This window comes from Diuraphis noxia, unplaced genomic scaffold (genome assembly GCF_037042655.1).
Source record: "Diuraphis noxia isolate RWA-SAM2 unplaced genomic scaffold, SU_Dnox_SAM2 contig0002, whole genome shotgun sequence".
NCBI classification, from domain to species: domain Eukaryota; kingdom Metazoa; phylum Arthropoda; class Insecta; order Hemiptera; family Aphididae; genus Diuraphis; species Diuraphis noxia.
In genome coordinates this window covers 24095441-24120955 of record NW_028301712.1, presented here as the reverse complement: position 1 = coordinate 24120955, position 25515 = coordinate 24095441, and the positions used below count along the sequence as shown (strand labels likewise).

The window sequence follows — 25515 nt, the reverse complement described above, 5'->3', positions numbered from 1 at the left end:
GACTTTTTTTTGCGGATTAGTTTGACATTAGAACGAAAAAAGATGAACGTGTTGAGGAAATGTTGCAAATACCTTAAAATCTGTGATATTCCACATGAGTAAAAAAATTTAAATGTCATATGTATAAGTAAAAAGTTAGTTAAATACAATATACTCGTATATATTTACGAATAGAGATTTTTTGTTGATTTTGATATTTTTGTATGATTGTGTGGAATGGTCGGATATAAAATTTATATGACACATAAAGATCATTTTTAGGTACTAAATACTGTTGGTCACAACTAATAACACATCGAATATATTGAACATTCGTATAGAAACCTTTCACCACGAGTTTGGCCAACCAAACTATATGTTATTTTAATTTATGAACGTAGAAAAAATATCAAATTTTCATATGTTATTGATCGAAGATTACTTTTCTAATGATATAAAGCACCGAAAATAGTTTCGGTAACAATCATCATAAATCAATGATTCAAACATATTATAATTTATAGGTATTATATTAGTGCGTGAATACGATTTTATTATTTGCGTAACCTACTCACAAATGTGGTCTTGATGTATAATTTATAATAATCAGCCCTTCAAAAAACTACGTACAAAGAATATTATAAGTATATAAAATTATAAGTAGGTAGGTACAACCATAACTAACTCGAATCAACCCTATTCGCGTGACAAACATGATGTGATTGATTTTATGATCGCAAAATTGATGATCCGGAAGTATCATTAGTATTAGGTTTTTGTGAATATATTATTTTTGACAAAAGATTTTATTTAGCGAGACCGGTTCCTTCTCTGCAGTTAGCGGTAACATAGAAACGAATTGTCACTGTTGCATCCCAATGTTTAAGGTACCTTAAATAATTTTCGTATACAAAAGAATACGTTATTTATATTTCTGTGTACGAGAAAAAACCCACCTTTGCGCGAACATGCGGAGAACTTTTGTTCAATGACATATTGTCATATGTATTATTTCGTCAATCGGCTTGACGAAGATTTGTTGTAATATTAATTTTTAACGTTTTCAAACACACGACAGAACGACGATCATTGCGGTATTCGGGTATTCCGTGATTACTACTATATAGCTAATAGCAGAGAGTAGTTTGTTTTTATATTTTTATCAACGAGAAGGCCATAATATACATATAGTATATAGTTACATCAAATGTTTTAGCAGGATACGTTAATTCACCTATTGGTGATCAAAAAAACGTTAGTATTATGTACGCTATAAGTGTATATCATATGTTTATTATCGTTATACATAATATATTGTAAGGACAGGGCGCGTGTGTGTTTGCTCCATTTGAAAATATATACTTCCAAATGCATATATACCCACAACAATTGCACGCCTATGTAATGTCATGTGTCCATGGCTGGACACATCGCCAATATAGAGAACCCCCGGCATGATAGTATCGCGAATCCCTTGGGGGGCTAGTTTAAGAACCACACCGTTATAATATCTGTATACCGTGTGCATCGATGGTTTTCAACGGCTAGAAGATTATGGAGAGACACTGCGGCGTGCATTATAAGCATACGCGGTTTTACTGTACGTATTTTATGGGTAATAATAATAAATTGTGTTATATATTATCATATACGTATTTTATACACCACATATTATAATACCTACCATAATAAAAATGATGATGATAATAATAATATGGTCTACAGTTCTACACACAGCCGCGGCCAATGCGTCGGTATACCTACCACGGTTATATTATTATTATTATTATTAATACGGTAAAACATTGGGGTTCGGTTCCCCTCCTCTCATTCTCAAAATCTGTGCGACGCGCGTTGCATTCGTATTGTGCGGGACCTGCCGCTGCGTCCGCCTGGGATTGACAGTGCGAACACGTTGTTCGGTGCATGCAGATGATGCACGCGCGCATATCATATTATACGCTCCTCGACGGTACCGAACCACACGACACGACTATAAATAATATTATCGCAATAATTTTCTCGCCGTCACTACTATTTTCTATAGCTGCCCGTGCGCGTCTTCTTGACATTTTGCTCCACGTGTTCAATGTGTTATATTATTTTAATAGTTTGAGATGTAGGCCGAAGTCCCGACACTAGTGTGAATAAATACGGCGAGTATTTTAAATAGCAGGTGCGACCGATGTGACGGCTTAGATTTTTGATTAAAACGATTTCGTCAAAAATTTGGTTCGATGAAATTTTCTACCGGCGGCCGCAAGGACTCGTACTCCCTGGACAGACACAGGTACGTAAATTATTACAAAACGCAACTCTGGTATAATGTTATCTGGCAACAAACTGTGTGGATCTTGGGCAGAAGCATATAGAAGTGTGTTTGATGGGCTCCTCTTTCTCATTGGGCACTTTGGGCACATGCACGGGGCCGCTAGCTCCTGCCAAATCACCAACCAATAATCGATGTTTATTACCGATAAATAAACTTATTTCGAGGTAAATCAAAGGATAATCGCTAATAAATAGTCATGATAATAATAATAATTATTATTATACAATCGACGCGGTCGGTTGTCCAACGTAGGGGCTCCTTTATTATACCACTGCCCAGAGCCTCAAAAAGATTAAAGACGGCCCTGATACTCGACGATGTACACGTGTAATAATATTATACATCTCACTAATCTATATTGCGTATAATATAATTTAATTATAACATGCATTTTACATTACTCGACACTCTTCGCCCTTCGGTTAAACTTAAAAATGAACGCTTATCACGTGGTAGAATTTTTTTTTCAAACTAAAAAGATATTTTAACGTTCAAATAAGTATTTTTTGTTATAATTATAATTATTTCTTATTGTCAAATAATACGTGTAAACATTTTTAAATTAGTTGTGAATCCGCGAAAACTAGTTTCTATATATAGAACGAAATTTATTTTATTATTCGAAACCTATAGTTTTATTTTCGTTTAATATTATACAACGTACTCACGTGCCAATTTAAAATATATAGTGTTGAGGTCCAAGGCTGTACAATAAAATAAATATTTTGAAATGTATTAATTAAACGATTTAAAACTAAGGTTAAGTACTCTACTATTTAGAAATTATAGCTAAAGTTAAGATTTTAAACGGTCTAATAGGTAAACACAAATACACAATTTAAAAACTTGTCAAGGAAATTAATTTATTAGAAAACTGTGATATATCATACGTTCATATATTTAATAACAAATAATTAATAGCTAGTTACTATTAATAACAAATACCAGCACTAAAACCCGAAAATCATAAAATATAAAAAATAGAATTTAATGTTTGATTTTCAATTAATAATATAAATGTTCAAAATTATGTGCAAAATATTAGAAAAAATTATAAACTAATTTGGATAGTATAAAACACTACTTATGAATGCAACAAAATTTGTTTTAAAAAGAAAAAGTTCAATCAATAATCTCAACCAAATTAATTATAAAGTAAACCTGACTTTAAAAAAAATATATATAACGGGTATAGTCATCCTCGAAATTTCTAAGACATATATAAATCAAAATATTAAAAACATGAACCCAGTTAGTTATTACTTGAAAGAGCATTTTTTATTTTTTTTTTACAGTATCATAATTAATTTATAAACTAATAATTGTATTCATGCTTAAGGTATCAAATTCACCTTAATTCTTATTATTTATATTTATGTTAACTTTTATCCTAGTTTTACTTTTAATACTATTTAATAAATTGTGGCTTGATTTAATGCGGTGTTCGACTAATACTCTCTGTATGTACAACACGTGTTTTAACCAACCGTACCCTTCTCCACAATTTAGAACTTACTAAATAACCTTCAGAATCTATGGACACAATGTTTATAAAAAAAATTATTCGTATTAAATATTGAAAATTTATAAATACGGTTAATTGTTGTATTTAAGTACGGTTTTAAGTTTATTATTATTATTTAAATACTAATAGTTCAATTTTGTAACGACAATATAGGGAAGTTAAAAGTTAAAAGTTAAATATAAGTTCAATTAATTATTCAATTAATTTCAATAAATAGTTTTAAATTAGATGATTTGAATTTGTGGTATTATAAATATTTACATAACCTGTATGCGTAGTATTTTTATATATTTTACTTTAAGTTATTTACTTATTTATATTCTCATACATATTAAAAGCAGTACACTAACATATTATTTTGCATATATTTTTAGACAACAGTTTCACTTCCATTTATTTAGTAACTTGACTCAAAACTTTTTGTTCATGACAATTTATCATATTGTGATACGTACCATGATGGTTTAGACTTACATTATGTATATAATATTCTCATTTGACTTCGTAATCATTTTTCTCCCAGAAACGTTAACTTTTTTAATGCTTTGAATTTATCTTAGCGTTCTGTGAGACTGTGACTATAATAGTATACTCGAACAATTCTGTCAAAACTCCAACAACCAACTTTGTTCACCTTGTGCATCGTACACTTAAAGTATTAAACGTCTATATAAGGTATATAAATCTTTTGGTTTAGCGTTTTTTTCTTCAAAAAATGACATTTGAATAATAATTGCTATAATGGTGGAAAAAACAACGGTGCGTGAGAAAAGTTCCAAGAAAAACCGTCGAGTGACTATAGTATGTCGACCAAACCGTTAAGGATCAGAGTCATTAAAGAATAAAACCAACCCGACCAAATCGCTTATGTAAACGAACGATAAAAATAACTTCGGTTTACGATTATTTTGTTTAACAGAACATATTATTATTATAATAAAATAACAAGAATGTATGAAAGTACAAACATAAACAGTTCTATAATATAATATATTATGCTAAATGCTTACCTATACATATATATTGATATTATTACTTATTAGACGACGAAAGTATAATATTGAACACGTGCGCCGAGGTTAACCTATAATATTACACTGTGCTCTTATGATAATTGTATACCTATACCTTCTGTATACACCTCGACTCTTGCACAATCACATCGTGTACATATAAATTATTAGTTATAGTACTATTTATTATAAATGGGTTAGTTATAGCCTTATAGGTCGGATGTAGCGATTTCGACGGAATTTGCATGCAAAACGTCATCGAAATCTATAACCATATAATAATGTGTTGTAACCGGACATCGGATCATTATGCACGCAGTGCTGTCGAATAAAAAAACATTACCACATTTTTATGTTTAAAGATTTAAAAAAAATCGTACCACCTATGCGGCTTCCGTAGCATTAATTATTTTACTTGCCGGCTATAGTAAATAATTAGTTTATTACTTACTTCGCTATTACATGAAAGCGTCGCATTATTCATTATTGTCAAATGTGCAGATGTTCAAAAAATATCTAAAGAAAAATATTAAATTTTAACACGCGTGCTAAGCTAACACTTCTCTCGGACGGATTTCACATCATGCACTATACAAATGCGCGTATAATGTTAAATTATTTTGATGTGGATCAATTAAACGTCATTCACCCACGTCCGTAAGCGGAAGACCGCCAAGGGAAACGATTATGCGAAAAAAAACTATTTAAGAAAAAAAACGACCCTTCTTGGTGGTTTATTAAGCGTATGGTATGATCGTACAGTGATTGTGTTTGGTTGATTGACGGAAGCGTTGTACAGAGAAATAATATAATAAATATTTTTACCACATCAAATTTAGACGTATTTTATGATGCGAATACGATATCATATTATGATATACCTTACCTAGGTAGCGATTATGATAAATAATAAAATAATCGTTCCGAAATTGCGGTGGCGTATGAAATTCGACCGGTTGTTCTCAGCTGTTCCCCATAATAATATAATATAATATAGCTATATGTATAACGATTATGATTTATAATAATATAATAATATATTATCATTATCTGATTTAACCGGTGCGCCGCGCCGTGATATAATAATTACGTTATGCACTCGGTGCGGCGCTCGCGGATGACGTCACAATAATCATTTCGCCCGCTACGTACCCTTTATATGTGTACACACGTACATATTATGCACATAATATTATATAGGTAGGTACGTTGTTGTGGGGTGTCGGCGATGACGCTAATCGCCTTTACATACCTTCCCTTATTTGAATATAAATATTATAATAAATATCACGCCCGAGATAAACTTGTTTTTCGCGCGTTATGCTAACGTATACACAACAGGTGTGCACATAGTGTTCGCCGCTACACGCGCTTAAATAAATTATAAATAATAATAATATTCGTTTTAAACGTATAACATCGCCCGCCCGATTGCAAAATTTTTTATATAAAAATAACAATGATGATAATAATGGATAACATACTCATTTCGCCTTTTCTCTGCCTCATCGTTATATGATATATCATGTATAAATGCATAATATTATTTTATACGTCATCGCTATCTTGTATTGTATTTCCGCGATGGTTGTTGTGCCGCATACGTGTATAGTAGTTGGTGTAGTGTAACAACTGTAATAAGTACCTACTGGCATAATGTAATAATAATGGACATAACTAATATTATATCAGATTATTGTACGCACCGTGTACATTTTGTGTCTATATACAATATGTTCATATTTAATATAATATTTTTTTACAAAGATTGACTGAGTTCTCAAAACAACGTATTTCTCGGCAATACGCCACCACATCACGCCATGATAATGAAATTTATTACATCCGAATTCGTGCGCATGTATATTTTAACGCCAGTGTTTATAAATACGTAAATTAATATTATATTGAATCGAAAATCTAAACCATTATTATGCTCGCGCGGGAAAGTATTAAACGAATCACTGACCTCGGTAAAAATTATTTTAATACTATAATCATTCTCGCTGAGCGCAATCCGCGGCGGCAACGGTGACAACCGTCGATTTCCGATAACCTTCATCGTTTCCTGTGGATACCCTGCGCTTTATATAACACTTCTATTATTTATATATGATTATTATTATTATACTTAGTTATCGGGGAAGTACATGCTTGCCCATTTTTTTCTTTCTTCCATCCACCACCGCATAATCATATTCATGTTTGTACCTATAACATATTGTTTGAATGAGTGGTGAGGGCGATGGCCACCTGTCATATTCCGGTTTAAAATATCAATTTCCCGTAATTAATATTACGTATATTCGCTCCCTCTTCGCGTCCGCCCTGTTCTCTTTATCACATTCCCTCGCTACTGCCCTTCCGTCGCGCTAAAACGAATAGTCGTGGGAAGTACCCGCGCCATCACCTCCGGTCACGTCCTAGGTTTATGTCATGCAAATCTGCTGCTGCTAAAACGACTACCGTAACCGCATTAACGCAGAGTTCAATTTTCGAGACGGCGTACACAATTAATTTTTGGACGATAATGATGAAGCTATAAACGATGATGATAACTATATTATGTGACATTATGATGACGTTGTCAGTTGACAGTTTGCAGGACGAACACCAACGAAATCGATAAAAGACTAGTGACAGAAAAAGTAGGACAAACGAGAAATAATTCTGAGACGAGTTTGATTGATTTATAGCTAACAAGCTAACAAATCGTAGTTTTCTTTATTAATTAAAACAACATCATAGTTATAATCTTGTAAAGTGTTCTCGGTTTATTGGCGTTTCATGAAACATTTCGAGATATTTTCCTGCAACTCACCCAAAAACCTATACAAAATACCGAAAAAATTCAATTATTTACAAATGTTTATAACTGAGTGTTTGGGTCTACGTAGGCAGTAAAAGTAAATGAATACAATAAAATCTGACGGCCAAAATCAAACTGCTCGGTTCACAGCGGTAAACGACTGAAATGAAACGTTTCGCGTATTCCTCAGGTACGCCGGATGAGGTAATAACGTTGCAGTTGTGATAGTGTAATATTATTATGAGCTGCAGCTAACCTTTAACGCCTCGGCAGTCGGCCGTAAAGGTGTACGACGACGATGGTATAAAATATGTATAATATTATTATTACACGTTTCTACCATCTCATAATTATCATTATTTACTATCGTCGTCGTTTATATTATATTCAAACATTTCTGACGCGCACGCGTTGGACCGACACCGTCCAATAAGAAGCGGCCGCCACGCTCAACATGAGCTCGGGCCCCGCTAATCCCTCCGGTTCCGGATGTCCGTTTATTGGTGTCGGGTTCACGCCAAGTAATTTTGGTCGTCTCGAAACAATAAAACCTTATTACGGTCTGCAGTCACGTGTGTGTATCTTGTTTAAGTATAAGGTATATAATATATATTATTACTTTTCATTATAATATACATATACCTACCTATACATCGGTGGCGGTTGGCGCGACGGGGCGTTACAAATTACTATTATTTTAATACAACGGATAAATCCGTTGTTTTTATGTACCTACCTACTTATATAATATTATTAGTGTATTACCGCTGCGATGATGATAACAATATTACGCCGTGGCGCTAGTTGAGCGCAATGATGGCGACGGTTACGAATGACTATAAAAATCTATAAGTACCTAGCGGATGCTTTCGAGTCAGAGCGGACGCCGGTCGGGTGGGTGACTCGTGCGACGACGCCGCGCGAGTACATAATAAAATAATATAATTACAACATTTCGCATCATGGTCGGAGTCGACATAAATTATTATTACCTACGTGCCTAGTGCCTACATCAGCTACATAATGCCATAATAATAATGCATAGCAAAAATAACCTTTTTTCGCAAGTGAAAAACCCGTATCAAAAAACTGTACACGATGGTCTGCACGTGGACGGCTGAAATGTTAAGGACAATATAAGCGCGCACATCACACGCATGGCTGTCAATGAATCTGTCGGATGTGTCTAGCGGTTTACACAAATTGTATTTTACGATTTCGTTTCACAAGGACGTTTCGGAAATAGAAATAGAGTTGGCCGGTTTACCTCTTTTTTTTTTTTTTCTTCATTTGTACTTGGTTCGCTTTCCCGACATTTCCTATGTGCATCTCCGGTGTACGATGACGTGACGTCGGGAAACCAAATCTATGTATACGACGTGTATAGAATATAGGAGGGAAATATAGCTAATGGTTACCGCACGCGCATGAGCATGAAAATTCCTGCAGTCGTTTTCGTTGCACAGAGCATATTTTGAAATCCTTCAAAAACACACATAATGCGTATAATAATAATAATAATATAGATTTGATGACGATGATGATGATAATATTAATAATAATAATGATATTGCTTTATATACGCCACGTGTGTCCGTGATGCGTCTGTGCAGCAGTATCTAGATCTAGGTATAGTGAAATTCTTCCGATATTCCAAATCGAGTTCCCCCGGCAATAATATATCGATCGTTCTTTGGAGCTGTATTATAATAATATTATTGTGAGTGCATATATATAAGGTATATACACCTATACTCAAGTCGCGTATCATAGTTCTGAGTGCGTCGAACCCGCGAACAATGGACGTATCGGCACTCTGCCGTGGCAGTACGAGACCTCTGCAGCGGAATATTTCCTCTCATCACGCGTGTGAGCATATTGTGTATATACTTATTATTATTACACACACTATAATATATAATAGTCTATACACACCAATCGCACTGATGTATTATACACGTATATATATATATATATATATATATATGCGAACGGTAGTTTTTAATTAATCAATCTGACTTATCGTCGTCGCTAATAATTAGCCTCGGGACCGATGACACCTCTATACGAGTATATAGTTGAAATCGCAGGCGCACGATTTTACACATACGCAGGCGATAGACGACGAAGATGCGCGGCGACTGCAATGGCTATCGACTGAAAAATAAAATGCAATTAACCATCTCGAGTTCGAAAACCGACCTCGGCCAAAAGGTCAAACTCGACAAAGATAATGTGATTTTTTTTTTGAAATATACTGCACATCGCATTCACATTCTGAAATATTTATTCTTATTACACTATATAATATATATAATATATAAGTAGATAAGTTTACAATATTTTCGATTTTTGATGCATGATGGTTTCGCTATTCTCTCAGTCGGGTCATGTTAGTTCGTACACATTATTATATTAATTATTGTTCGAACACGAAATCTGATACTTTTTTTGGTGATCCTTACTGAAACCTTTGTAATGAAATTCGATCCTAGTTTTCCATTTGTGAATTAAACCACGAGTCGCTATATGTAACCTATTGATTTATATTTTTATTTAGACTCGAAATGATTTATATGTTGGAAAAAATACTAGCTAGGCTACTATAATAATATAAAACCTGCCCTATTTGTCACGTTACGTCCAAGGTTTGAGTATGCGTCATGTTATATATAGGTATATACATAATATAATATACAAAATTATGCAAAAATCTCAATAAGTATACGTATGTTATACACTGCTGTTATTCTGTTGCTAGTATAACCATATATTGTATAGTGATTGCCGTTTGGTAAAAAATCCATCTCGATAGCTATCAACTAAACTATAAACAAATAAAAAATAAAAATACACTGCAGACATGATGATGAATGGATATATTAAAACTCGCCAATTCATTTGGACGAGCGATAATTATGAAACGTATACATTTAACGTTGTTTGCAATGTACAATAATTATAATCTGCCATATATACATTAAAATATTATAGTGATGAGGGTGAATTGGTGACTCGATGTCTGGTGTAATTCACAGCAATACTATAAGTATACAACTCAATACTTATTGGTTCTCGGTTCGAACAGTCGAGTGTGACTCCATCGCAAATGTATAGTCGTATAGAAGAAAATAATGCAATTTCTGGAGACGTACGATGACGACGACGTAGGCGTTAATACGCTAAGCAGCTGTAATAATCGCGATGGTCTGGCATCTGCAGGCAACAATAATAAAATATATCGGGCACATTAATTTTAATTATTATTTACGATCGGTCTAGGCACGCTCGTATGTATAATTATATTATAAGGAACTTTGCATGTTAGTGGCGTGTCACATATGTATATAATACTTCAGCAGCAGCAAGCTGCAGCGGCGGTCGTGCGGCCAATTGCTGAACTCCACCGACGATAAAAAATAATTAGTTATACGTATATTATATCAGCCTATATTATAATATACGCGTAAGACGCGTATAAGCACGATGCTATACGTATTTAACGAAGCAAAATCGACCGTGACGATATTGTGTTTATAATAATGTGTATATCGAGTGGTTTATATACATCTTCGTCGTTGTTATCGATATTTATTACATTATGCATTTATATCATTATATATAGGGAAGTATATAAGGTACGTGCGTGTATATATGACTTATGTTTATTGTATATACTATATACATAATATTATATTAATATACATATAACACATACGTTATACATATACATAAGTATATATAGGTGATATACGTGCGATCCTCGCGTCTTTAATAGCCCCAAACCGATTTTCGTTTAACCTCGAAAGCCTTTTGTGCGGTATTCTATAAGGACGCCTATACGCACCGAGCGGGTTCTCAAGGAAAACTCCGACCGATTGTGTGTGCGGTTTCCACGGGAGGATTCATTGTGTATCTCGTCTGTAGGACGTGTGTCTGCCTCTGACAGACGCAAACGAGCGTGTGTCCTTCATGTGAGTTTTCGGGTTCACCGAGCACTGCGGTGAAAATCGCTCAAGCCACCGTTGTCCGTTTTTGTTTGTTACACTCGCCCTTTGCCCTCGGACGGACAGTTTTTGTTGTTAATATGAGGTCGACAGATTGAGCAACATATACATTATAATAATAATAATATATTTTCGACAAGATATACTAGGTACACATCTATCCGCACGGAGTTAAAAGTAGGAATGACGAAACACCCGAGTGGGTATATTAATAAAATTATTATGATGCGTATAATATCACACCACGTCGTCGTTATTTTATAAGTCATTGTACGCAGTTATAACCGAAAAAATTACAATATAAGCTCGTAAAATGTTTATATTACACCATACATGTGTTATTCGTATTAATTATTATATATATATCTACACGCGTGGTGGTGGGCAGAAACATGACAAAATTATTCTATGTAGTATTTTGCTGCAAACAGATCTATGTATTTAATTATTATCTATGCACTTAACAGTATATTATGTTATTCTTAAACGTTTTTTACGATAATATATCGTTAATTATGGTAATAACATCATAGACATCATGAATTTCCTACTTCCTCTTTTTACACACAATCGACACTCACATTTCGTTATCTACACGGTATAGGAACGTAATAATATTATTTAGTGGAACGCGAAACGTCTTCAATGCCTAACATTTTATCATCTAATACGTCGTCTGATCATATTGTATTGATATGTTACATCTCGTTATTTGTATGACTATATAATATTCAAGATAAATAATAATAATATTCAGAAGGAAAAGGTCGTTTTACCTGTACCTAAGTTCTCATATGACAGGTAACGAATCATTTTTTTTAAATATATAAATGTGCATGAGGTCTAATAGTATATATAGTATTTTGTAAGAGTATCGACCACCTAATAGAAAAATGATTTACATTTATTCTACCTGGTATAGAGAGTAGAGATGTAGAGTATGCTACGAATATGTGACATATTATTTCATTCTAATAATCACTATCAAATGTTAGTATACATACACCCTACACCCCATTCAACATTTTATTACATTATTATAGATGGGTATATATTTTTCATATTCCATTTTTATTTATTTTTCGCCATCATCGAGTATCTGCTCGGAGATATTGTCAACATTTCACAAGCATACACGTCATAATATGAATATTATTAAATCATTAAGTAAATAGGTATTGTTTTAGATTCTATATTTATTGTCCTTTCAATGTTTTTTAATAATTATAATTAAAATATTGTAGGTGAATAAAATAATTTCAAAGCATACAAATAATATTATAAAAATAACATTATATTACGTTGACCATATTAACTCATTATTATTGTGGGATTTTAAATTCAATATTACAACAACAAAAAACCTTAAAAGACACATTACGGGAATATTTTAATTTTGACATTACCTTTTCAATTTAGAATAATGTTATACTAAAGTTACAATTTTAACATTAATTATTTAATCAAGTTTTAAAGTCATTGTAATATTTATGTTATCGAGTTGCTGTCTGGGATACGTATATCCAGGACGTACCTATAGTAGCTCTAATATTATTCGCACGCGATGTTTTTGGATCCCAGAGATATGCAGTCACATGCAACATACAAATTATGTGTGTAAATTGGTTAAACCCGCATAATTAATGCCCGAGTATTATGAATTTTATTAAACGGACTATAAACGATTGTGTACCATAGTTCATTATAATATTATAATATTATAATATTATGATGATGGCTCGCGCTTTTATATTTATTTAAACACGTCAAACAATATTGATGATGAGTAGTTTAATCGATTAAACACGGTGTACGAAAATCTCCCACGATATCAGCTATACTCGTGTATTATTATTATTATATTCAAAATACCGTAAAATACACGTGTTATTATTATATCCGGTAATGTGCGGCTAACAATACTGAAATAGTATATATTTATAATGTGTACATAGAGTGTATATGCGTGGTAGAAGAAGCGCGCGTCGTGGGAAAATTTGATCTAATTTATTTTTTCGTTTGAAGATTAAAAAAAAAATATATTGAATAAAAAACGCCTTATGTGTGTTTGTTTAAAATTACGTTGTTTACCGCTTTTCTTGTTTATTATTTTTATTTAAGTGCCAAGTATATACACACGGGTACGCCTGTATAAATGTAATATATGGTTTATATGTGTTTACTGTTTATGGAATAAATGAATTGAAACACAGAGAACATGTTGTCTTTGCACGCTCGGACATGGTTTCCTAATGGAACACCTTTGTTATAGGTCAACCTACAATACGCAATACAATGCAATTTATGTACCTACGGGTTTTTTCTCTTTTTTTATCTTATTTTCATTTTGTCTTGTTTTCGAATGTGAACGAGGAACGACTAGTATTTTCGCATCGTTACATTGTGCAACGTGCATAATGTAGTATAGGCAGGTTAATATGTAATGAGTGAATAGCATGCGTTCGTTCTTTCTGGAATTAGTGTAAGATGATGCGCAGATAAAATATCTACGCGCGATTCGCAGACCAATAAATAACACCTATATATAGTGGCACAGAGTTGTTTATTCGTACAAGCCAAAAATTATGGAGATACTTTGCGATTTTTGTCGGAACGACGCATAATATTTCAAAACAAAAGTTTAGCAATAAATAATATCCAAATATGGGTTGTATTTTCGGCCAGCAGCCGTTTCGAGGATATTTTATTTCCATTTTCACTTTAACATTTTATAGCACTGAGACAGCACGACCTAGGAATTGAGGCGTGTTATTCAATACAGGTGTCCAGATGTGTTTTGATAGTGTTCGTATCTATCACAGCATGTCCACACGAATATATCGCTGCCGAATTCTTTTTTGTAACCTTCATAATATTTTACCTTACCAATAGATACCACATATTATAAGTGAAATGTATATACACTACATTATTACCCCTTCATTGTTGTGGCTGTCATACTCCAACAAAAATCCCATATATAAACCGATACCTATAGCTAATGCGTTTCAAAATGTGTGTGTGTGGGATGAAATAAAGAATAATGGTTTTTATGACGTGATAAAATAAATAATATGTTTGTACCTGTTTAGTATTATATATACAGGGTTCGTCAGAACAAACGCATGTTTTTCAAAATGATGCTATGCTCAAAGTAATTTCAGTAAAAAATGTTTTATTATATCAAAAAACGCATACGCATATGCAGTTTATTCATATGTAACAAAATTTAGGTTTTGAAAATAATGTCAGGCATATGCCCTTGAACCACTAAGTAGGGGTGTTGGCACTCGCGATACGATCCTATCGTGTCAATCAGCATCTGTCTCAAAATTTGTCTCACCACTTGAGTGATATCATCTTTCGATTCATCAAGGGTTCGTGGTTTGTATTGGTAGACTTTGATTGTATGTGACCCCACCAACAAAAAATTGCATATTCTCAAGTCAAGGGAGCAAGGAGGCCACGGAATGTTCCCAAAATGCGAAATGAGCCATATGTATGACATTATTTTCCAAACCTAAATTTTGTTACATATAAAAAAACTGCATATGCGTCTGCATTTTTTTATATAATAAAACATTTTTTACTGAAATTACTTTGAGAGTAGCATTATTTTGAAAAACATGCGTTTGTTCTGACGGACCCTGTATATTAATATTAAATACTTAAATTGAGTTTTCTAAATAACATAATGTCTCGTAGACCTGGTGATGTATTAATTTTTTACACTCCGGATAAAAAAAAAAAATGATATCAAAAATCAACACGGGTATATTGGGTATTACACGTACCTAGTTGAACCGTTTTATTTTCGGTAAATACTTACAGTTAATCATATGTCTGTATATCATGTTAAAATAATTAAAATATACATATTGAACTTAAATTACATGATGATATAATTTATGCGTTTTAATTTGTTTACATTCTGTATTGACATTACTTTTAATTATTTTGCAGGCGGCAACAATCTGATGGACAACTTTATTGTCAGCACGTCAGGACCTGTGCCACCACTGGACATCATAAGGCCAAAGTAAGTAATTTGTCTAAAATAAATGCATAACGTTAGATATTAATATATCTATACAATATTATGGCTAAATAATTTAATGGAAAAACATTTTTTTTTTTATATTCCTAAATGATGGAAACGCGAAAATTAAGATTGCTTTCAAGAGTGCTTATTAAACTTCGTCTCCACAATAGCAGAGTTAATTAATTAATTAATAAACAATACATTCATCATTCAATATGTACCAAGTATACACCGGTAAAATATACACTTAGTATAATAACGAAATTATTTTGTTATTTAATTTATTAATGATACGACAATTTGTTTTGTTTTTTATGCACGTTTTCGCATAATTCTGTTATCCGAGATTTGAATATTATAATGAAACTTTTTATTCTCTTGTTTTCGTGTTGTAATAATTTATCCTGGCCCTTGGGTAGTTTTAAATGAACTCTAGTTCTTATATAAATAAATATATATGTATATGTATATGTATATGTATATGTATATATATATATGTATATGTATATATATACGTACAACAAATGTCACCTCAATGTTTAATAAATTTTGTCTCGGTTACGCGTTAGGGATTAAATAGCATTTTTTTTTTACGTAACTGTTTAGTGTTTATAAAACTCCATAAACCAACTACCTAATCTAGCCTCGGTAGATTGTTTTATGCAAGAATGGGGTAAATACATAACATTAGGTATTAGAATAATTATACAAAACAAAAATAGTGTCGATCTCTGACCGTATAATGTAGGTACAAATCTATGTGCATATAACTGCAGTTATAACCGAAAAATATAAATAAAAACCAAATGCTTGACATAAAATTAGATTATGTACCTAGTAGCCAGTAGATACTACCTAAAAGTTAGAAGTTATATTTGACCATATTATGTGCGTTTAAAAATAATAAAAAACGACTTCGTCAAATGGTGACATTTTGTTTTTATACACTGCAGTTATGACACCGTGTGCAGTCTTCAACTACATACGTACTTATACAGTTTCAGTATAGGTACATTATATTATATTAATATTACCATATTATTTTAAGGAAAAAACCCAAATGCATTATTGGCCTAGCTAGGCTCATAGACAAAAATAATTTTAAAACTTTGCTTAGACTTTCTTATATTATAGTTTATAGATCACAGTAATCATATTATTCGTGATCAACTATGTTATGATTTGACTATACTAGCAGTATACAAAAATAATATGCGTAGTAATTAAAAATAAAAACCTATTACAATTAAATAATGCCCTTTATATTATGAATAATGAATAATAATAAAATAAATATCGTTTACAACTAGGTATTTTGTCGTTTACGACCTTTTGTCTTTCTACCATCCAATTATAATGTTATTAATGTTTGATTGAACAAAAACTGGTCAAAAATTTTTTTTTAAATCGTATAAAATCTTAAAATATTATTATAAATTATAAAAAAAAACTGAAGAGCTATTTACTTCAGCATCAGACAATCACTATACAAAGCCAAGTTTGAAAAAAAATGAGTTACACTTGAAGTGCAAACATAATCCTTGGATATTATATAGGTACTCAGTGATACTGTAAAAACTATATGAACACGATGAAAAAGATTCACTAAATACAGGGAAACAAAATCTTGGACAGATTATAAAAATGAGAACGACGACCTTTTGAGATAACGGACTATAAATGATCTGGAGAATTGAAAAAAAACGAGAAAAATGTTTCTTGTGAAACTTGAAGGATAACCATTATAATATATCTATGGCGAGTGGCAACGCATTAATAATTGCACACGTTTTACTTTGTGGATAAACAGTACATGCTGTAGTAAACACTCTCTTAAGAGATAGAACTATCCGGTGCCAATGTGCCATAGTTTTTCATAGTTAACACTAACTCTGAGATGACATAATACATTCGTATTGTTATGTTATTTAATTTGTATAATCATTTGAATTCGTGTCATTTAATTATTGTAGATTGTACGCCGTGCATAAAAATTAAGTAAAATCAACACAAATTTATGTCGATCACAAATAGTATGCCTATTATAATAATTTATTGTTTGAAAAAATGACGATAGTTACGGAAATTATTACACGTGGCTCATAGTTTCGTGTCGAGTGGAAATTGGCTCTTTGGATGCATATTACAGCCAGTTTTCCTGGGTTCTGGTTTCGTTTTTAAATACAACATATTAATAATATTATAAAAGCTCGTATACGATGTCATAATAACGCACACGCATTGTAATGATTGTATTATTAAATCGTCGGTAAACAATATAATAATAATAATATTATGATACATAATAATAATAATATAATATTTGATCCAAGTCGGGACCTTCCTAGACTGTCGAAGCCGTTGTCCGACAATCCGTCTCACCGCCACGCCCTGTAGACGCGTATATAGTCGTCCACCGAGAGACCCATTAGCGGACTATGCGGTAATGGCGACACCAGCCGGATCGTATTTTATAAATATAAGTATAGGTATATATACCGACATTTATGTACATAATAATATGTATATCACACCACGGCGAAACATAAACCCGTTTGCTTATCTGAGTGGTGTATACGTATAATAATATTACACAGATGGGTGCGTACACTAACGTAGTGGAGTAAATTGTGTGCGTCGGTCTTGTTATACAACTACGGTCGTTTGTCGCTCGCTTGCCAATGGATTTATGCGACTAGATAAGTATCGACGAGAATATGGAGCTATATAACATCTATACGTGTATATAGCGACGGAAAAGTGAAAAAGTATGCATAAAATAAAATAACATAATAATAAGCGCTCCCTATGTGTGTGTGTGCGTGTGTGTTTGATATACGACTTTAAGTTAAAAGTGGATGTGAAGGCAAAACAGAGATGTCACCGTCTTGCGGGGCGTGTGTGTGTGTTTATAACTATATAAGCGGCTAAGCGGCTTAGATCCATCCATCCGATGCTCGACGGACAACGATGATATTACTGTTTGTATTTTAGATGCGAGCGCGTATGTTTATGCACTTAATGTTTCACTGATGATTAAAATGAATAAAAATAAATAAAAAACAAAAATAAACGCGTTTTCGGGTGAAACGGACTGAGAACATTTCGGCGGACAGCTTACTACAGCTGAGAACGATATAATATGTTATTACCTAGCTAGGTGGCTAGGTAAGTATATATATATGTGTATCATATAGCATACATATTATTATTAGTATATTATTGTGGCAAGAATCGTAAATGCACGTTCGGCTGCATGCCCGAAGTCCGCACAACACCGGTGGGTGGGGAGGTTACATGTGTTTAAATATACAACATGCACAAAGAGTGAATTTTTTAAGCGTTTTACTAACACAGGTTGTTTTCGACTTATTTTGTTGATTTAAATTTAAATTAAATTAAATTAAAAATGCACACCCTTGTTTTAAACGTAAAGTTATTATGATAATAACAATTTATTTATGTAAAAATAAAAATAAAATATTTATGATAATTTACGTTTTGACAAGAGAAGACTGGTGATATAAATAATTCTTTATACTCTTGCAATATCACCAAGAATTAAAGTAAATCTTAACTCAATCGTTCATTTAAATTTAATAAATACACATAAGTTTTATAAATATACTCGATGCACATACTGTACACCACAGCTTCTTTTCCAACAAATATTGCTCTACATAAAAATGAATCAGCCATATTTTCACACTTCTTAATTGCCAAAAAAAAAAAAAAAATGTAAATGCTCTCATTCATATAACTATACATTTTAATATTTTATGAAACTTTTTTGCAAAAATATTACGATGAAACTTAATATAGGTACTATATTATATTAAACATTTTTTCCAAAAACATTAAAATAGAACGAAAACCCATGTATCTATTAACGACTATTATGTTGAAAAAACCATCTTTTACGTATTATGTGCGAGGGTATTTTTATTTTTTTTTAACGACTGCGTAATTAAAATTTGTGACTTCCATATCAGTTAACGGACATAGTACAAAATTTAAACCCACACACTACCGTTAAAAAACACACACACGCACGCATATGCACACTGGAGTACACTTTCGACGCAATTTGAAACCAATTACCTATGCTAGGTATAGAGTTAGGTCTATAATAAATACATGTACATTTTAAAGCTTTTGTAGTTAAACATAAACTATATATAAAAACATGATGTTATATATATGTAGCACGAGTACCTAACCTATACAGTATACACTGCATATCGTTCATATCGGCGAGCTCGGTCATTGTCCTAATAGGGAAAACGTGACTGTCGCGGTTCGCAATATTCCGTAAGGTATTGAGCCAGCAAATTTTTTTTTTTTTTAGTTTCAATGTTATGTCTCCCACTGTTGTCGGCAATTTAAATATAAAACATTTTGCAAAAGTTATAAAGCAAATATCTATTGAAAAACTTTTCGTTTCGCTGCGCCGAGGCTGCAATAAGTTCACCGCAATTCATTGTGTTTTCCCAGTTGTATATATACCTACAGTTTTAAATTATACCGAATATAAACTTTTGCAAGGAGGTTAGACGAAGCGTTATTAAATGGTTTTACAGGTACCTATATATAGTAATCGTGTGTGTGTTTTTTTTCCATTGTTGTTATTATTTTATTTTTCGAAAAACTATTGATTGTTTTCTCGTTATTATTATACATTGGCGCTACAACTACTTCAATCATAGTGTTTATTTGAATTATTTCTTTATGACGAATTTCATTTTTTAACACGCGTACCTACACGGAGTTAGAAACGAGTTCGACCACGCGTAGGTTACTATAATAATATTATATTTAGATAGGTACTCGTAATATTATTCGGTAGATATTATACATATTTTAAATGTGTCCTTTTGCTGTTTTTTTATTTTTATATAGTATACCCTACAATTACAACGTTTAAATTATCTATACATAAACGTGTGTAAGATAATAATCGAGTCGTCTAGGAAAAAGAATATTTAATACTTACAACTTACAAGTCATAATATTATAGGACGTGAGTAATATGATATTATATAATATACCTCACACAATACTGGTGCAGCCGTACTACGTTTAAAAAACATGAATAAATAAAGGATCACGGTGGTCGACGACAAGTTTCTGCAGCGGAACACACGTCCACGTTCATTCACAATTATTATTATGATGCCCGTGAAATAAGAAATTAATTTTATCGGTTTATTTAATTTTTTCCATGTCCCACATAATATCGGAACACTTTATATGCCGTACGCCATCACTATATTGCGTGTCCTTGTAGGCGGTGGCTTGTTAAATTTTTTAATATAATAATGGGTATTACCTGTATTATTGTGTTTTTTCCAATGGGTCGGCGCTGGTTCATTCTACAAAACAATATAACATAAATTACGCAGTAAAATCGGCATCATCCGTTTCCGCCACAAATCTACATATTTTTCTTTTTCCTCGACCAATCCCAGTATAAGCAGTACACGTATGTTTTCTATTAGAAAACAAACTTTCAACTTAACTCGCCTTGTCTGACTAGAATCGAAAATATTCCTCATAAAGCCATACCAGATCGGTGTGTACAGCGGAAGCTGTGTGTCGTTTGCCATATATGCTATGGAACTATGCAAGGTGATTTAAATAGAATTAAAGTAAAAAATTTAATTATAATATTCGAATGTGATAAGTTATAAGTAATTTAGATTTATATGAGTGGAGTAATAGACCATCTTGTGATTACATCCTTACATTTTGTAAAATATTGAATGTAAAATATTACATTTTCAAGCGTTAGGTATATATTTTTATATCGAACATTTATGAATTTTCAAGTGCAAATTAATTTGCAAATTATTGTGATTGTGTATACGAGTAGATGTAATGAGTATTGAAAACAAACCATCTTTAAATAAATGTTTTTAGTTATTTCAAGTTTTTTACTCCTCCGTCCCTATAGGTACATCACAATTAGTACCAGATTTTTTTTAAATGGGTATGTTATAAAAGACTGTGAGTAGATTCGAGGTTTGTAAAAAAATGTCTTATTGTTGTAAAATAATTCACTGTTGTGCCTTACCAGCTTTTCCTTAAGGGGCCTGACTTAGTTTACATTCCCTTTATTTTTTTTTCTGTGGGATAACGGCTTTCTATGCTTAGGTTTGTACTTGCTATTCATTTTAACTTATAAAGACAAAACTTCACTAAACAGTAGAATAATGTTGGTTACGTCAGACGATTGTCTAATGACTGAAACTTCTAAATCATTGATAATAATATAAACGATAGGTTTATTGAATTATATTTTGTTATCCTGAGCGTAGCCCTCAGTTCACAGTAAATATACGAAGTACAACAAATTACAAAATAATATCTAATAATAATATCCTTATCTACATTTCGCTTGTGCCGCGTCGGGTGACGATGACGAGATGGTTGAGAATGCTACGCGGGGAAATTTTACGCACCCGCAGGCACATGTCAAAGAAATTGTTCGAAACAAATGAATAGTGAAAATTTCACACTGAATACACGATTCTACTTTTAACAGTACGCTCCCATAAATACTACGATTTAAGTTTTGAAAAAACTTATAAATTCTTAATAACATTTCCAAGGCATCGCTCGTGATACAATTTAAAAAATATTTTTAATTATTTAATTATTTTTATTTGAAAAGTTGCAATTTTTCAAAATTTGAAATCATTTAAAAAATATTATTGAAAATAAAAATTCAAAATGTATTCCGACCGATGCATCAACCAAGTACTGAAAAATCTAAATCCGTTTTCAAAACTTATGTCGAAGGACGCATTCTGGAGTATGGTTAAATTTAGAATGTGCTATTTTCTATCAAAAACGGGCTGGTGTAGAGGCCCCTTAAAGTTACCCTTACCAATCATATTATATCACTCGAACTGAAAAAATATTTCGTGGAAACAGCGCAACACCGTTTAATCGTTATAATAAGTCTATGGTCAGAACCATTATATTTTGCTGTGTTATAATAAAATATCAACACAATATTATTGTTTATAAATATTATGGAGCTCGACCGGACAACGACACAATATTTCTACGCCAGCTCTGAGATTTCGATTGAGCGTCTGACATCCGTCGCAAATAAAATACATACTCCAGTAATACTGCACATATTTATGTTGGTTGTTCTGTCCCTTTGCGACAAGTAAAAACATTTTCTTATACAAATAAAACGCCAAAAATGAACGAATTGCACAAATATAAAACTGCTATGCTTTGTGCAAGTAAATATTACCATGTACATATTATTATATACGAATATACATCTTATATCTGGATTTGGCCACAAAAAAGTATATGACGAAATATTGAAATTCGATGGGTTCGTCAAAAATTCTCATCGTATTTATGCGTTCAATAATATTTTTGTATAAGTCACTGTCAATATAAAAGCGGTGTTTAAGGTTTAAACGAGCGGCGATATATTTTAATAAAAGCAATTACCAATTACCTAGGTACCTATAGTTGAGCGATCATTAATCACAGACTACAAATCGTTTGTGCGGACAGATCTACAATCGACGGTTTTTTTTATTTTATTTATTCGTCATCAATTAGTTGTTACATACTTTGACTATATACACAGACGTACAGTGTGAAATAAATGTATTATGTTCAAATAATCGTATAGTTGAGTGTGAGTATAGGAATTCAGCAGTAAAATACTACTACGGTTAAACTCGCTATGAGTAATATATGGATGATTTTTTAATTAATTGCTTTAACGATGATGATGACGGTGAATATGTGAAATTGCGAGCGAACGAATCATTTCACGAATGTTGTTTATTACACGTTTAGCAGCTTTCCATTATAACCATAGGGACATCGATGAAAATTCCATTTACTCCGTTTGTTTTGAAAAGCCGCTTTGCATATCTGCCAGAGTGGGCAAAAACAAAAACTGATTTTCCATATCCATTTGTGGAACAAGCATTCGCGAAATATTTATTAATAAAAATCCGTATTATCAAAAAGCATTATTAATTATAACCTTTTCTTGAAAGGGCATCGCATAGGTATGTTTCAAAACGAACGATCCAGTCGAGTAATTACACAGGTCAAAATGCCATTTAGTTGCATTATTCAGGTCATTTCCCTGCATTAATCTGCAGGAATTTCGAGTCCAGACGGGAAATTGGTTTTTGGATTAATTCAATTCGTATATAAATCTATTAATACTTCTTAGGTATTTCGATTTCCGGTATTCATGTTGTTTATTGGAGAAAAATCTAAAATGTTATTAAGCAAAACGATTTTAATGTGTTTCAGTGTGCGACTCAAGATTTGTTCGAATTACTTGAAAGAGTTCAGAGCAACCGATTGGATGACCAGAGATGTGTTCTACCGCCGTACTTCGCTCAAGTAAGCAATAACATCACGTCCTGCTATATACTTTTAAGTTTTATTTGATAAAATTGTATGCGACTATACATAATTAAAATGAACATATATATTATATCATTATTGATATTTTAAAAATATTTTAATTTTCTTTTACAAAACTCCGCGAGTGAGTGCTACTGATGTATAATGATATGTATAATGCTGCTACTTTAAAAGTCTTAGGTTTATAACATGTTTGTTATCTTAAACAGTGTGTGTCTGACGTGTATTAATAATTAATGTCGCATTTATATAGTAACAGGCGCCAACAACAATATTTAGTCTTGTCACGGTATCGGATATCGCTGTAGAATAATATGATTATTTAATAAAGAAGACGACTCAAGTTCTTTAGGTACTGTATATAGAGGTACTTAAATTAAAGGGTTTTAGTAAAAATAAATATATGCTGATCAGTTTATGCGTATATGAGATAGTCAACTTGTTATATTATTATTATTATAGATAAACAATGCATAAATAAGTTACATCTCCTTAATATACAAGTTCTTAAGTATTTGGGCATCAAAACTCTCAGTATTAAATATGACAAAATTAAATTCATATTTCTCACCAAAGGCTATACCTAAACCTATAGATAGTATTTATCTTCCTTTATTTTATGATATTTAAAATATAATGATAATTAATGACCTAACGTTTTCACAGATTTTGTTTCTGGAAATTTGTTTTTTGGATTATATTTTTCAAAAGAAACAAAACCTATGAAAATATAATTTTCGTAATGAATTTTATTAGTTTATAACGATATTTTCATTTAAAGGAATTTCCTTGGGTTATTCGCACCACTACGTTTGTAGATACGTTTCGTTTTGGCTTGGCTTATTTGGCATTTTTATATTAAATTATGAAATGACTTCAGAGTTCAGACTATATCGATTAAAAATTGCTAGAAATACATAGAATATATAATAATAAAAAACTACATTTATACTCTATCATTTATTTAGTCAAATCGTCTCGTCTTGCTCATTTTTGCTGCAAACGATAATATCGAAAATTATTATTTTAAACTTGAACCCGGTTATAGTATTATCGTATGCAACTTAACAATATCACATGTATATGTATACGAAATTCTGTAAAAAAACTGTTAACACCTGCGATACCATTATCCATTTAGTATTTACATGTATTATAAATCTGAGGGTGTCATTTCGTTACCAAAGCGCATTTTGCCAATTATAATGACAGCTATAGGTAGAGAGACAATATTGTTCGTTTTACTTTCGTATTTGCAACTTTCCGGAGAGAAAAACGACAGATTACAGGATGTGATGAGTTGTGTGTGCTGAAGAACATAGAAAACCAGAGGATGAAAAATACAGAGAAGGTTTACTAGGAATCGGCGACGTGGTCTTTAGTG

The 25515-nt window shown here is 32.1% G+C and overlaps 1 protein-coding gene across 3 annotated transcripts in view; it reads left to right on the top strand.

The window, feature by feature from the left end:
• Nucleotides 1-25515, top strand: part of RapGAP1 (Rap GTPase activating protein 1) — a 201603-nt gene that overhangs the window by 108423 nt on the left and 67665 nt on the right. For 2 of the 3 annotated variants that reach the window (XM_089221747.1, XM_089221748.1), the window contains exons 2-3: nucleotides 15629-15704; nucleotides 24015-24107. In XM_089221747.1, the coding sequence (XP_089077873.1) occupies nucleotides 15629-15704; nucleotides 24015-24107 (169 nt within the window). Of the gene's footprint in view, nucleotides 1-1902; nucleotides 2270-15628; nucleotides 15705-24014; nucleotides 24108-25515 lie in introns of those variants that run through there. The other variant, XM_089221749.1, reaches the window with a different exon arrangement.